This window comes from Acanthisitta chloris, unplaced genomic scaffold (assembly GCF_000695815.1).
Source record: "Acanthisitta chloris isolate BGI_N310 unplaced genomic scaffold, ASM69581v1 scaffold2866, whole genome shotgun sequence".
Taxonomy (NCBI): Eukaryota; Metazoa; Chordata; class Aves; order Passeriformes; family Acanthisittidae; genus Acanthisitta; species Acanthisitta chloris.
Window position 1 is genome coordinate 126,615 of NW_008678563.1, and position 14,742 is coordinate 141,356.

Genomic DNA, 14,742 nt, shown 5'->3' on the forward strand with positions numbered 1-14,742 from the left:
ACTCTGCTGTGTGTGGTTTCATCTCCTCTGCAGTTCCCCACTCAGAATCACAGAGAATTTTTGTGGAGAGGATTTACAGTTTACAAGAACTATGTGTTTTCTGCAGAGATCTGAAGAACAGCCGAAGATTTTTCTTCTGAGCATCCAAGTATCTGTCTGTCTATCTGTGTGTGTGTGTATGTGTGTGTGTGAAAGTATGAGAAAAGCCTGTGCACTGCAGGGGTCACACCACATCACCTTTTCTCTCTGACCATGTACCAGGGTCACTCCCATAGCACTCTGAACCCAGGGGCTACAGTTCAGGGCAGGTTTCCTGGGGGACTGCAGATATGTGCTGAGGTGGGTGGGTTTTGTAATTCATTCCCGGACAGTCTGTCTGTCCTTCCACTGTGGGTGACCTCCATTTCCACATGTGGTGCCACTAGGAAAATAGTTCATCATGGGGATCTATTGCCACCCCACCATGGACCTGCTATGATTACAGGTTTTTCTCTTGCTAGTTTGAGAAGGAGCTGACTCCTACCCCAGGTACATCTGGGCAGTAGATTTTAGTGCAGTAAGATTTCTTCATAGTTTGTTTGGTTGTGCTAGGACTTTCCCTTTGCAATTGTTCCATTTTTCCTCATCAAAATCCCTTTTGAGCCTTTCACCCATCACACCTGATCCATTCAAGATCCAGTAGCCATGAGATAGAGGTATTTCCCAGCCCTGTTCTACAGCCAGGGCTAAACTATCTCAGTTTGTGCTGAGGTATTTTTTCATTCCAGGTTTCACACCAGTGAACATTTATCTCTTGGAGAATTTCACAGGCTCTGTATTCTCCTGGATATGCAGAGCATCCTTATCAGAATAGTTTTATTATCATGCAGGTGCCTGGTTTTTCCATATGCCCTAAATTAAGCTGAATAGTGCAGCTTTGCTTCCAGGTGAGGAAAGGAAGACCAAGGGATTGCCTCTGCACAGCAGTGGCACAGCCTTCCCTTACACACACACGTGTTTTCAGCCTCTTAGAGGTGTCAAACCCAATTCCTCACACCTGAAAATCTTCCAGCAGGCAAGGAGTTAACTCCATCCCTCCAGCTCCCACAGCTGTTTGGGCTGAAGGCTGCAGCACCTCCCTCCCTCCCAAGAGACCTTATCAGGGAAGTTGCCTGAACCTCCTGGGTTTAGGTTTTCTTTTTTGGCCTGGGTGGGACTGGTTTGGGTGAGTGAGGAGGTTCCTCAACTGGGATCAGTGTTAGCTGTGGAGCTGTAGTGACTGGGTTTACCTGCAGTAATGGAAATGCATCTTTCAACTCAGGGGACTTTGCTTTAGATTAAAGGGAGCTGGAAGATTTGATTTATTTTTCATTAAGAGGAAAAAACCCAAGCCAGGGTTGAGCAGAAGCAAAAGAGCAGAGAGGGTATGGGGCATGAGATGTGCAGCTGGGGGCAGTGAGCCCAAGGTTTGGGCACTGCCCACCCAGTCTGAGTCAGCCCCACAGTACCCCTGGGGGCAACTTAAAATCCAGGGAATAATTTTAAAACACATTTTCTGGAAAACTCTTTTGTTTTTGAACACTCAAAGAGTCTATTTTGAGGCTTGTATCTGTGTGCAGGGAGGCCAGAGGCTTCGTTTCATGTGAAAAAATGCTGCAATTCTGTGATAGATGTGTGCCAGGGGAGTGAAAAACTCTCTGAGAGAGGAACTGAAGCCATGGTGGTGGGTGGGAAAGGGCTGGGAGCTCAAGGAGCAAAGCCCAGGGACACAACCTCTGGTTGGCAGGGCTCTAGGCTGGATTCTGGATTCTGCCTACACCCCCAAAACATGGATCTTTTGCCTGCCATGTCCATTAAAAAAGCAATGTAAATGTCTTTGGAGGGAATCGTTTGATTTAATTATTACCTTTTTTTTTAAGGATGAAGGTTAATGTTTTAAAGGACTTTCTGTAGACTAAACAATCAAACCCACTCAGGATTGTGGTACATTAACTTCTCCAAAGTAATCTAAGACAGGAGAAAAGAATATGCAAAGCCTCAGGAAAGGCAGAGGTGGGGGAAAATCCCGAGAACTGATCTTTTGGGCTGTTTGCCAGAGTACACAAAAAGTGCTGTGTGCTCTGCAGAAAGCCCCATGCTCCCTTCCTCCCATGTGGGCTGCTTGGCATGACAATTGATGGATTGTTTCAGGCTGAGGGATGCACAGGTAGCTCCGAGGTGACTCCCAGCCACCACCAGCTGCTCTTCACAGCCTCCAGCATCCTCTGATCTTGAAAATCAATAGATAAACTGATAATTACCTTTCGGTTACTTCTTCCTGCCCTGCTGTATGGAGTCATGCACTCTTGTGCCTGAAGGGTGAAGGTTATAAATGCAAAAGTCTAACGTGCATAGCCCATATCTGCTTTTCAATGTAAATAGAAAAGCAAGTAGTGCTCAAGAAGAGGTTTGTTCATGAAAAGGTTTGCTCAGGTCACTGCCTGGTGCCCAACATCCATGGGGTGGGATGTGATTAGGGGCCAAGGGGCTCTGCACTGGCAGCATGTTGCAGAGGAGGAGGGAAATGGGGCCCCACTGATGCCCTTCCAACCTGTGTATTGCTGGAACTGTTCATCTGGGAAAATCACTAACAGGTGTACGTTGACTCATCCCGGTAAAGCTGTTCCTTTCACAACAGCCTCTGGCTGTCAGGAGCAGGGAGCTGCCACTGTTTCTAGTAAAACCACGGATGTCTCTGGCACATCCACAGCTTTTATCATTCATTTCCTCCACACCTATTTGAAGGTAAATATTAGTGATGGAGCTGGGCCCTGCTTCCCCTGCTGGCTCTGGGGAATGCAGGCATGTTGTCCTCGTGTCAGGGTCTCTTCCTGCCCTCCAGCTGCTTTAATTAAAATTTAAATTCCTTCAAGGCAAGGCTGTACCTTGATACCTGTGTGTGTCACCTGCAGCACAGAGGAGCCTGGAGGAACTGTGTTAATCGGGTTGGTAACGAATGCAAAGATGTGTCTATCCATGACAGCCTTGTGTTTTCTTCCCAGAAAGTCCTTCCATCTCCTTAGACACACAAATGGCTCTTGGGCTTGTAATGTCTGGATGTCAACAAAGTTACAGGGAACTGATGAATTTGCACAACCAGGACACACAAATAGGGATATAAATCATAAGTTTTAAACATGGAAGGAATTTTGTTGTCCCTTCTAGGGAGGTCTCTATATGGAGATGTTGAAATAAGGTTGGTATCCAGTGCTAATATGGCTCAAAACAGTGGAGAGTGATACTGCAGCTGCTTTGGGCACAATGTGGTCACCAGTATGAGGGAAACATGGCAGTAGGAAAGTCCTTGGAAATCTAGGGTATATTGCTGGGGTTTTGGAAAGGCATGTTGTTCTTGGGGCAAAATGGCTTCTAAATGAGCCCTGGCCAGACCACGGGGCCACAGCAGTGTCCTGTATGTTTCTGCTGGGAGCAGGTGATGCTGATAACCTCATGTTGTCAGCTGAGCTGTGGGTCAGGAAATGACCATAAAAAGGGGACTGCAACAGATGGATGTGGCTAAAGTTTTTGAAGGAGCAGGGCTTAGAGATGCTCCTAGCTTATCTGCTATGAGCTCTCCAGAATAAGACAGAAACCAATTCCATGTGCCAGCAGAAGAGCCAAGGAGATTTGCTCCATTTATCTCAAGCATTAGATTGCAAAGCACTGGATGTTCCTAGAAACCTCCTGAATGTTCATAGAAAGGCTAATTCTCCAAATACCACTGCAGGCACCCCTGAAGTCCTCCAAACCCTTGCTCAGGTACTGATGAGCCAGACCTGAATGCTTCCCCCAGCAAACCCCCCAGGGTGCTGGCAGCAGGGAGCCAGTGCCAAATTCCTCCTGGCTGGCCTTGGAGCTGAGCTGTGCCAGGGCAAAGTACCACTGTCTCTGGAAATCCCTTTCTTAATGAGCACACACTCTTGTGCTTTATGAATGGAGGTAAATGGGAATAGAATTCATGTCCCTTGGGAAGGGTGAGATTTCTCCCTCTCCATAGTTACCCTGCAGTAGTGGTCACACACTGCCTCTGTCATGGGTCTGGATGAGGTTTCAGGGAATGCTGCTGCTTTGGAAAGTGCATTTTAACAAAGAAACCGAGGGATTTTGAAAGAGAAGAGGGGTTGGAGTGCTGAGCCCCTGGATGCTGAGAGCTTGGGCTGCCTGGGTGGATTTGTCTGGCTCAGAGATGTTTGCAGAGCCATCAGTGGAGCAAAACAGCCATGGAGATGGGAGAGGAGATTTTGCTCCTCCCCCTGGCTCAGAGATGTTTCTAGCTCACATTTTTGGTTCATTTTTTATGTCTTTTAGAAGGAAAAAGGTGTTTTCCTTGCCCTGAACATCAAGTGTGCAATGGGCTGTGTGACACTGGCATGGAAAAATGCTCATCTTGGGCAGGATACCTCACACAGCACAGCCTGGCACCAGCACATGCTTCTCTTTTTGGTAACCTAACTCCTTTTCTCCACTACAAGAATGTGCACCTGGCTTTGAGGCTGTAATCAGGTTTAATTAGTGGCTGGCATAAAGCACTGTGATTTGGGAAGGGTTGTAGCTAACTGCAGCCACACAGCTGGTAAGGTGAGGGAAGGGAATGGGATTAAGGGAAGGAGCAAAGAGGTGCTGAAATGCTTTCATCAACTGTGCTCTCACCTAATGATTGCTTTATCTTGTTTACTCAGACCCATGAGGAGTGTGAGCTGAAAATAATTGAGCAGGAGAAGGAGGTGTCAGTTCTACCCCCAAAAGAAGCCTGTAAGTGCCAGAAGGAAGACTTGGCAAGAGCTCTAAAGGTAAGGATTTGTGCAGGTCTCTGTGAACGTGGGATGCAGCCTGTGTGATCTGATTTGGGAAGGGAACAGGCAGCAAAATTGGTCTTTGGTGTCACATGCAAACTCCAGGGGTGCCTAATTCCTCTGGCTTTTTGTGGGACGAATCCTCACCATGGTTGGTCTTAAGGGTCGGAGTGGGCATTTGGCCTTGGTTTTGTCCTGGGGAAGGGTTTCACTGAAGGGAATGGGGCTGTGGGTGAAAGAGTTCCCTTGTCCAGCCTGGAAAATGAAGCACTGGCAGGGCCCTGCTGAGGCTGAGGAGAGGCTCTGGCATGGGCTGCACAGCTTGGACCCCAGGGCTCAGGGGGAAACACCAGTCACCTTGTCTGCACAGGAGTTTGCCCTTGGGAAACGAAACAAGCTGATGTTGTCACTCCCACTTAACCCCATAGATCAAAAAAACAGATGGAATTTTAGAAAGGCTAAGTCCCCATGACCCAAGAAAACTATAATGCTTAGTTATATCTTGGTGTCTGACCTTTCTATTTCTTTTCATCCAGAGAAAATAGATCTTATCGCCTCTTCATTCGCTCTCTTTAATTTTTTTCAGTGAATTTTTATTTTTTCCTTAAATATACATTGAAACCAGAAATAATTTCTTTCCTTTACTATTCTAGCTTTCTAATTTGTCATTCATTGTATGGTGTCTCCCTTGTGGAAATACAGATATTTTTTAATTAACTTGTTCTTCCTTTATGGATTTCTGTGATGGCTGAAGGCAAAGTTTTATAGTTTAACAAAAATAAATACCTAAACAGAAAAACAGTGCACAGATTTATTATTTGGGGGGGGACTGAGCCATGAACATCTTGCCCAGTCATAAAATTGAATCATAGAATCATCAAGGTTGAAGGAGACCTCTAAAATCATTAAGTCCAACCATTAACCTGCCACTCTATGATTGCACTCCGTTTACAGGGGCTTAACACAACTTTGCTTTAATAGGTTTCCTCTAACTACTCTACAATATGTAATATTGGGTTGGGTTTGGTGTTTTTTTCTCCCCTAGGTTGACTTAGAGACTGGACTCTCTGCCTTTTCCGTGCTCCAGCGCAGGGTGAAACACGGCTGGAATGAGTTTTCAGTAGAGAACACAGAGCCAATATGGAAGAAATATCTAGACCAGGTAAGAATTTTCTGCACAGATTCTCATTTCCTGCCAAAACTTCCTGGCTGGATTGCCCTGAGTGTGTCTCTGCATGGAAATATTCAGGATTTGTACTTCCACGGATTCAGCCTTGGAACAGACTGTGCCCTGGACTCAGAAACTGTCTGTTCTCCAGGAAAACCATTGTGAGGTTTGGATGCAGCGTCACTGAGTGTGATGATAACATCTTCACATAGAAATAAACCTTTTTATCTCCCCACAGCCCACAAATCAAAAGCTGTAGATCAGTGCTCTGATTGCTGGAGCATATTTATTCCCTTTAAGGCAAGTGATAAAATCATGAAAGGTTTGAGGAGAACCAGTAGCAGCTGAAAGCTGCTCTCATTTCAGCTGTTCCAGCAAGGGAAAGCCCTGAACCTCCAGCAAAGAGACAGTTGTGGAGCTCAGGGGACTGTTAGTGTCTCTGTTAGTGATCCATCAGTGGCAGAATCATTCATACAAGGTGCCACATGCTGTGAAGGTCCATGAACCCAAGCAGAAGGTGGTATTTGCTATCTTGTCCTTCCCTAGCTGAGTTATCCTCGAGTTTTGCTTTTATGAACTATTTCTCATTAGTACTTAATGCATGTTTCCCCTTCCTTTAGAGCTTTTAACTAAATATAAGAGTCTTTTTTTGGGTTTGATTTTATACCAGCAATTTGGATGATTTTCTTCTTGCTTAGTTCAATCATGAGGATTTGAGTTGCTTTGAAATGTTATCACTCTTTTCTATAGCACTGATATTCTTTAAGCTCTTGGTAACCATCACTAAGTCTCTTCAAGGAGTCTTTTATTCCTAATTAAAAGTGAGATGGTGGGGTTTTTTTCTGCTCAGCCTCAGAGTTTCTCCTACAGGGACACCAAAAGAAGTCTTTGGTGCATCTTTGATCTTCCTGCAACCTGTTGGTGTCTCTGGAAGAGTTGCTGCAGTCCCACACCATTCACACCCTGCACTTGAGCATTGCCTCTCAGCAGATATTTGCTGTGGCTTTTTCCAGCTGCTATTCCCCTTCACCCCAGTTCTCTAAAGAGAAGAGACTTTCACCTCTGGCTTTATCAAGAATAAATTTAAACTCTGGCTTTTCTACAGAGCATCCCTACACATCTGTCACCCCAAAAGGCAACTTTATCTTTACCTATTTAATTCCTTTCTGTTAATTCCCACATTAGCTAAATGAGCAACTGCCTCAGGTAGCACAAAAGTTCTTAAAAACTGTATTTAAAAGTGAAAAAAGTGAGGCTCTGACTCCAACAGCCCTTGGCCCAGTGAAGAGTTGAGCAGATTAATTAAAGAGAAGAAAAAAAAAAAAAAGAGGATTTCTGGTTTCAAATTCTAAAAAGACAATAAAGTTTTTGTTTGTACTTATTATGCATCCAAGGAGCTTTTGGAGTCAGCCCTGTGCTGTGTGTCTGCAAAGGGGAGCACTGCCTTTGCATAAAGGGGAAAAGCAAGGAAGCTCATGGCTTTTGGTGTGAGCCTTGTCCTGCTGGTGGTCAAAGCCACCCATCAGCTGTATGGGGGCAGGATCTGCAGCAGCCCAACCACAGGTGCTGCACCTCTATCCAGGCAGAGTGGTGCTGCTGGCACAAGAGAGGAGAGTCCCTGCAGCAAAACCACACATCAAATCCTTTCTGATGGGGCTGCTGCAGCCAGCTCAGCTTCAGCTCCTCCATATTTAATTTCATATTGTAATTTCTTTTTTTTCAGTTCAAAAACCCCCTCATTCTGCTGCTGTTGGCCTCAGCTTTAGTAAGTGTCATCACAAAGGAATATGAGGATGCAGCAAGCATCACCATGGTAGGTGGGACCTCTCCTGCCCCCCAGCCCTTGGCTCTCTGAGCTGTGTCCCCACACCTCTAACACCTCTTTGTTCACAGGCAGTGCTCATCGTGGTCACCGTGGCCTTCATCCAGGTAGGTTATCCAGAGCTTGGGTCTGTGGCCAGGGCTGGCATGAGCAAGCCCTCTCCTGAAACTTGGCTTTCTTCTCCTTTCTGATTTCAAAGGAATATCGCTCAGAAAAGTCTCTGGAAGAACTTACCAAGCTGGTGCCCCCCGAGTGCAACTGGTGAGACTTGCCTGCTGCAGGGGGTTAGCAGGGATGGGGTTATGAGGACAAGACCAACCTGGTAGGAAAATTACTTCAGGCTGCTGTGCATAGAATAAGAACCCTGAAGGGGTGGCAGTGTGTGTGAGTGCAGCTGTAAGTCACAGGGAAAGGGATGAAATCACTAAGTAGGCACCCAGTGGTACTAAATAAATGCTGGGAGATAGGAGGGTCCCAAGCAACATTCCACTCCTAACAGTCCCTGCAGCCCCTGTGTGTCACTGACTCCTCAAGCAGGACTAACCTCACCTGTGTATTTTTTTGTGGCTTTAGGGTAGTTTTATCCCTGCAAGATTGGCACAAAGCAGCCTATGAGTGGAGGTACACATGGGCTGAGCTGGGGTTCCTATCCTGCCTATTGCCATACATACCTGTGGGGCACATGCCATGCCACAGGCTGTGGAGCAGCTGCAGGCTGTATCAGATGCTGCTTCCCTGATGGCTTTGATGTTTGCTATCAACGCTTTAAATTACAGGAAATGTTTTTCCCCTTTATGTCTTTGCAAATCGGTTTTGTCACAGCCAACAAAAACACACCGTGAGGCTCAGGGAAGCCTTGCCCTGCCAAGGAGCTCTGGGGTTTTCCTCTGGTCCAAAGTTCACCCCAGTTTGGAGCTTATAAACCCAACCACTGGTTCTTTATTTACTTATGACACCACTGGGAAGGCTGTACTTGGGATGCAATAGTGGAATGCTAGCAGTAATTCTAGTTCTAAAAAGCTTCTTTTAGGTTAAAGGACCTGCATTTCATTATTTAAAGCATGAAGGCACACCTTGTCACTCCTATCTACTGTATAAATATTGTTTAAGTCACTTATTGCTGAAATCATCCCTAACCTGCCCATGTGTGTATGAATTAAGACTGAGCCCAAACTGAACATAATCCTCTCTCATCAGCATGAAGATTTTATGTTCTTATTTATATTGGAAGCTCTTTGGGGCAAGGCCTCTTGCTTTCTTGCCAGTCACATTCTCAAGCCTGGAGAAGGAAAAAAAACCTCACTACCTGGTTTCCTTTCATTTTTTTCCCATCTGCCTCATGTAGCCTAAGGGAAGGAAAACTGCAGCATCTTCTAGCACGAGAGCTGGTGCCTGGAGATATCATCTACCTGTCTGTAGGTGACAGGGTTCCTGCAGACCTCAGGCTGATAGAGGTAAATACAGCTATAAAATAACTTGGTTTGGAAATTCCTTGTCATAACACTGCCAGAAATGTGTGTTTTTAATTAGGTTACAGATCTGCTGGTGGATGAATCCAGCTTTACTGGAGAAGCTGAGCCTTGCAACAAGACTGACAGTGTCATGCAGGAAGCTGGAGACATAACCACACTGAGCAATGTTGTTTTCATGGGGACCCTGGTGCGATATGGGAAGGGAAAAGTGAGTCCTGACATCATTGAGCTTTTCCTTGACATTAGCTACATATTCTTTTGCTGAGGGCATGGAGTGACAGGGGAAGGGGAGTGACTTTAGGCTGACAGAGGGCGGGGTTAGACTAGATAGTAGAAAGAAATTCTTCCCTGTGAGGTATTGAGGCACTGGCATATGCTGCCAAGAGAAGCTGTGGCTGCTCCATCCCTGGGAGTGTTCCAGGCCAAGTTGGACAGGGCTTGGAGCAACCTGGGCTAGTGGAAGGTGTCCCTGCCCATGGCAGGTGGGGTGGAATGAGATGAGCTTTAAGGTCCCTTTCAACCCAAGCCATTCTGGAATTCTATGATTCTCTAGATTTTTTCAACTCCAACTCTTTCTATTTTTTCCAGGGAGTAGTTATTGGCACAGGTGAAAATTCCCAGTTTGGAGAGGTGTTCAAAATGATGCAAGCTGAAGAGGTAACACATTCTCTGTCTGTGGAAATACTGCATGTCCTGAAAGAAAGTTTTTGAGTAGGAGCAGTCTGAAGAGTTAATGAACTAGGTTCAGTTTTCTTTCTGCTACAAAATGCCTGTGTGACTGAGGGACACCAAAGTGTTGCATCTGAAAGAGAAGGTTATAAGAAGGACTTACACTTTTAAATCCAGACTTGTGATAATTATCTGACCTCATAGTCACCTAAACACCATGTTGCCTTCCTTTTTCTATTTCACACACATACTTTCCAGTAGGTATGTAAGTTTTTTCCTTCTACACGTGCCCAAATTTCATGGGTCAGATCACTCAGCTAACGCAGATGAGAGTCTAGAACTCTTAATCCATTTACACAAGAAATCCCAGGAAAGCAGAAGCAGCCATTCCGTGAGCTGCTGTGATGCATCTGCAGTGCTTAGAAATGCTGTTGCAGAACAGGAACTCAGGTCTGGTACCCTCCTTGGTCTGAAACTCAGACCTTCCCAAATTCTATCACCCCCCAGGGTCCATCCTACAGGTCTGCTTGGGGTTGCTCTGAGCTGCCTTGATGGAGGACAAAGGTCTGCCAGGTCATGGACAGACTGACCCTGGCCCAGAGAGGAGAGCACAGACTCTGGAGATAAGGTCCAGACTTTTTATCCCTGTCCCAGAGGTTTTGTACACATTAGCTAGTCCTGGACTCAATCACTAGGGTCCTTTCCAGATTTAGCCCTTAGTCTATCTCTGCCTTTGCTCCCCAGCTGTAAACTGATGTAATTCATCTCTTCTCCCCCTTTTTTTGCCTGTCTTGAGAGCACTGAGGCAGTGACTCATTCCCTACAGGACAATCTGTGCCCAACTGACCCTGTTGAGGGTTTGGGGAGGGGTAAGCACTATGTGACTGCAGGGACCACAGTAATGATAACCTGGACAGTGTGGGTCAGTTGTTCTGGGCTGGCAAGAATCTTCTCATCCCACATAACAAGCAAAGTAAACCAGATATTCTCTACTTTTTCCAGACTCCCAAAACACCTCTCCAGAAAAGCATGGACAGGCTGGGGAAGCAGCTCACTCTGTTCTCCTTTGGCATAATTGGTGAGTGGGACACAATGCTCACAATGGCATGTTTGGAATCTCTCTGTGTTCCAGAGCTGCTTTTCCAAAACTACTTGTTGGTGTGGATTGCCTGGACTTTGGGGGTGCAGGCAGAGACACCTCTGAAGGAGTGATTTGGGTACCTCATTGCATTTTTAGTTCTCCATCAGCAGCTAAAGCAGGGTAGAGATTTATGAATTTAAGTGGTTTTGATTGGATGTTTTTCCTCTACCAGGTTTGATAATGCTCATTGGCTGGTTACAAGGGAAACATCTCCTCAGTATGTTCACCATTGGAGTCAGGTGAGGACTGGAGAGCACCTTTCTCTTTGATTTCTAATGAAACATGTCCCAGGAAATTCCCTGTTCAAAAAAACGGACATTCCACAAAACAGAACTTGTGTAAAGGCCCATCATAAATACATGTTGCTCTTGCACTGGTGAAATTAATATGAGCATAAAACAGAGCTTAGGAGTACAAAAACAAGTCTAAGGGTTTATTTACTCTTGGAAATTTGTATTTTGAAAATCTTCACTAGCATCTCTACCTCATCCCACTGTCAAAGCCCTTTCCTATCTGTGCTATGAATTTAGTGGGAGTGTAGCAACAGCAAATATTACTCTTTGCTGTTCTTACTGGATTTACGTTCAAAGATAGGAATGCACAGTTCATGCAGCATAAAAAAGCATGCACAACCTCTTAATCAAACATCATAAACCATGTGCTTTCAGTAGTGCCCATAAAACCTGTTACTTGGTGTTGTCATGGCTTTAAAATCAATTGTTGAAGAAATATTCTATGGAAATAAAGACAGAACCCTGGATGAGGAGACAACAGAGAAGCCAGAGTGGCTCTGTGTCACCTTCCTGTCTCCCAGGGGGATGTGGTGGCAAAGAACAGTGGTTAATCCTGAGTTTTGGAGAGCAGCCTATGCTTTTGAAAGCTCTCCTTGATTACATTTTGCACATACCTGGAAGCATTCACAGTTTCCCAAGGAATATCTAATATACAGATTGTGGCTGGAATTTTCCAGCCTGTCAGGTGGTGCAGGTTTTGGTGTTGCTCCAATTGAGTGTGGGGATGTCTGGGGAGCTGGTTCTGTCCCTCCATAGTGGGGTAAGAGAGGAGATGAGTGGCTTCATGTGGCCTGGAGCCAGTAGCTAACGTGTGAACTGTGATGCCAAGGAATATTCAAATTCCATCCTCAGAAAGTTAAATAAATGAACTGAAATCCAACCCCTAAATCCCTACTTAGCCAGAAATTAATGCTCTTTGGCAATGTAAAGAAGAAAAATAATTGCTCCATCAAAATAATCCAGGAAAAGGTTGAAGGGTTGGATAAATATCCTGCCTTTGGATTTATAGTGTGCCAGAAGTCCCAGTGGGTTAGCACTGTGTGTTCCTATTCAGCCACTCAGGAAAACTCACCCCAGGGGAATGTTCCTTTGGCACGTTTTGGTTGGTACTTGTTGCTTGACTCCTGTGTTGAAGCTGCTGTGTCTCTGCTGTCCCCAGCCTGGCAGTGGCTGCCATCCCTGAGGGCCTTCCCATCGTGGTCACTGTCACACTGGTGCTGGGAGTCCTTCGGATGGCCAAGAAAAAGGTGATTGTGAAGAAGCTGCCCATAGTAGAAACCTTAGGTAAGGCTGCAAAGGGCCCACGCAGCTTGGTCATCTGCCAGGCTCCAAAGTCTGAGCTGGACAGCCATGGGCTGTTACACAAGCCTTGGTCTGATTCAAAAGTGAGTTTGGAATGTGCTTACTGGGACAGAGCAACCCGCTCTGACTTAAATGTCTTTTCTACCCTCTGTTTCTCACCCTTTTCCCTTATTTTAGTGATATGAGCACAGGTTGGTGCTTGGAATGGCGCAACCCAACCTATGGTATTGGTCCACAGGGAGCTGAGCCCCTCTGCAGACATACATTCCCTGCTTGTGTTGAAAGGATTTGTTTCTCCTTCCTCCCCATGCTGTGGGATCATCCTGCAGATCCATCCTGGCCATTTCTCCAGTGTCACAGCCCCTCCAAGTCCAGCCTGGCAGCATAAATCCATTTATCCTTCTGCAGCCTGTGTGGCCATCTCCCTGATACCCACAGAGTCATGGAGAGCAGGGACAGAGGGAACCTTGAGAAGTTGTCCAGCCCATCCTCAAAACTTCAGGGCAGAATGAACTGGAATGAAATCATTCGTCCACCTCCCTTTATCTTCCAGCCCTTACTCCCAGGTGGCTGTGTTCCAGGCTTTGCAGCTCTGACCTGGGTCAGTGTAGCAGGTCTATGAAGGAGAAGACATGGTGTCTATTTAGAACCACTCAATAAATGCTCACTAAATGCCAAGCACAGCCCATGCACTCCCAAATATCTGCTGCACTAGCCAGACCCTTCAGGTAAAATCTGTCTTCTTTGGAAATGCTGCTATTGTTTGAACTGCCCTTGTTTGTTCTACAGTTAAGGAATCTTATCACCCTTATTTTATTGTATCTGCCCTGACACAGGATCTGTGGAACAGCTTTCCCTCCAACAGCTACCTCTGTTCTGGTAGGGCTGCACCCAAAGAGGTGGAACTGCCAGGTGCCCTGGTGCTCTGCAGGGCAGTGCAAGCACAGGCAAACCTGTGCTCACCCACACACTGATCATGCCATGTCTGTTAAATTTCTGAAAAGGAGAAAAACAGTTCTTCTTGTCTGATTGTCAGTAATTAAAAATGAAGCATTGGAGGTGATATCTTTGCTCTTTGCAAATCCTTCAAAACTGTGATTAATTTAATTGCAGTCCAACCTGCTTTATTCTCTCAAGGCTTTTTCCTGGAGGTCATTGAGCTCATGGGTCTGTGCCTGAGCACTGTGGTCATCTCCAGAGCCAGGGAACATATTCAGACTCACAGGGGAGCTGGAATTTGATTCTGTTTTGGATTAAAGTCATTTTTCCCCTTCTTGGGAGTGGAAACTGGCTGGAACGTGGTGGCTCTGCTAATTTACTCTTGCGGTATTCTGTAAGTGAGCCCTGGAAAAAAATGTGCTTTACTGAAGCAGGGTTGGCACGAAACACCCTGAGTGGGGCAGATCCTGCTCTTAGTTGTGGATCTTTAAGTAGTCTTTGTAACAGTCTTTAACCTATCTACTGTCACAGTCCCTTGGTAACCCAGGGAAGGGCTGCTATTCCTGATTTAAAGCAGCAAGGGTTAAATGGCCTCTCTGTGTAAGCATGTGGCAGAGGGAATTTGATGTGCCTTTTTGGAACATAACAGCTATTCTGTTGTGTGATATTGCAGCTTAGAAACATTGAGCAGCTCTCTGGGAATCAGTACTCTCTGATTGCCCACTATATGATGCTCAAATCAGTGTGACCCTCTTTAGATGTCTCCCACCACATCTCACACCCAAATTATGTGCACAATGCCCTCATAGACACACAAATCCTTTTCTTATACACCCTGTTAGAAAACTCATCCATTTCTTGCTCTGTCCTCCCTTTTCTCATCCATGCAGTTTAAATAACATTAAAGAAACTTGGTCTCCTCTTCTGAATCTCATTGTTGGGCTGCATTATTTCTTGGTTCTGATTCAAAACTTTCCTGCATCAGGTTGCTGCAATGTCATCTGCTCAGATAAGACAGGTACTCTCACTGCCAACGAGATGACGGTGACTCAGCTGGTGACCTCAGATGGATTCCAGGCAGAGGTATGCATGAGGTGCTAATTCACAATTTTCTGCTGAAATTCA

At 45.7% G+C, this 14,742-nt stretch overlaps 1 protein-coding gene across 1 annotated transcript in view; it reads left to right on the forward strand.

The window, feature by feature from the left end:
• The window catches only part of ATP2C2 (ATPase, Ca++ transporting, type 2C, member 2), a 28,221-nt gene that overhangs the window by 1,818 nt on the left and 11,661 nt on the right, over nucleotides 1-14,742 (forward strand). Inside the window, exons 2-13 of the mRNA XM_009076928.1 lie at nucleotides 4,698-4,808; nucleotides 5,857-5,973; nucleotides 7,703-7,792; nucleotides 7,873-7,908; nucleotides 8,001-8,062; nucleotides 9,147-9,255; nucleotides 9,332-9,481; nucleotides 9,862-9,930; nucleotides 10,945-11,020; nucleotides 11,256-11,322; nucleotides 12,536-12,660; nucleotides 14,603-14,700. Coding sequence (XP_009075176.1) covers nucleotides 4,698-4,808; nucleotides 5,857-5,973; nucleotides 7,703-7,792; nucleotides 7,873-7,908; nucleotides 8,001-8,062; nucleotides 9,147-9,255; nucleotides 9,332-9,481; nucleotides 9,862-9,930; nucleotides 10,945-11,020; nucleotides 11,256-11,322; nucleotides 12,536-12,660; nucleotides 14,603-14,700 — 1,110 coding nt within the window. The remainder of the gene's footprint in view (nucleotides 1-4,697; nucleotides 4,809-5,856; nucleotides 5,974-7,702; nucleotides 7,793-7,872; nucleotides 7,909-8,000; nucleotides 8,063-9,146; nucleotides 9,256-9,331; nucleotides 9,482-9,861; nucleotides 9,931-10,944; nucleotides 11,021-11,255; nucleotides 11,323-12,535; nucleotides 12,661-14,602; nucleotides 14,701-14,742) is intronic.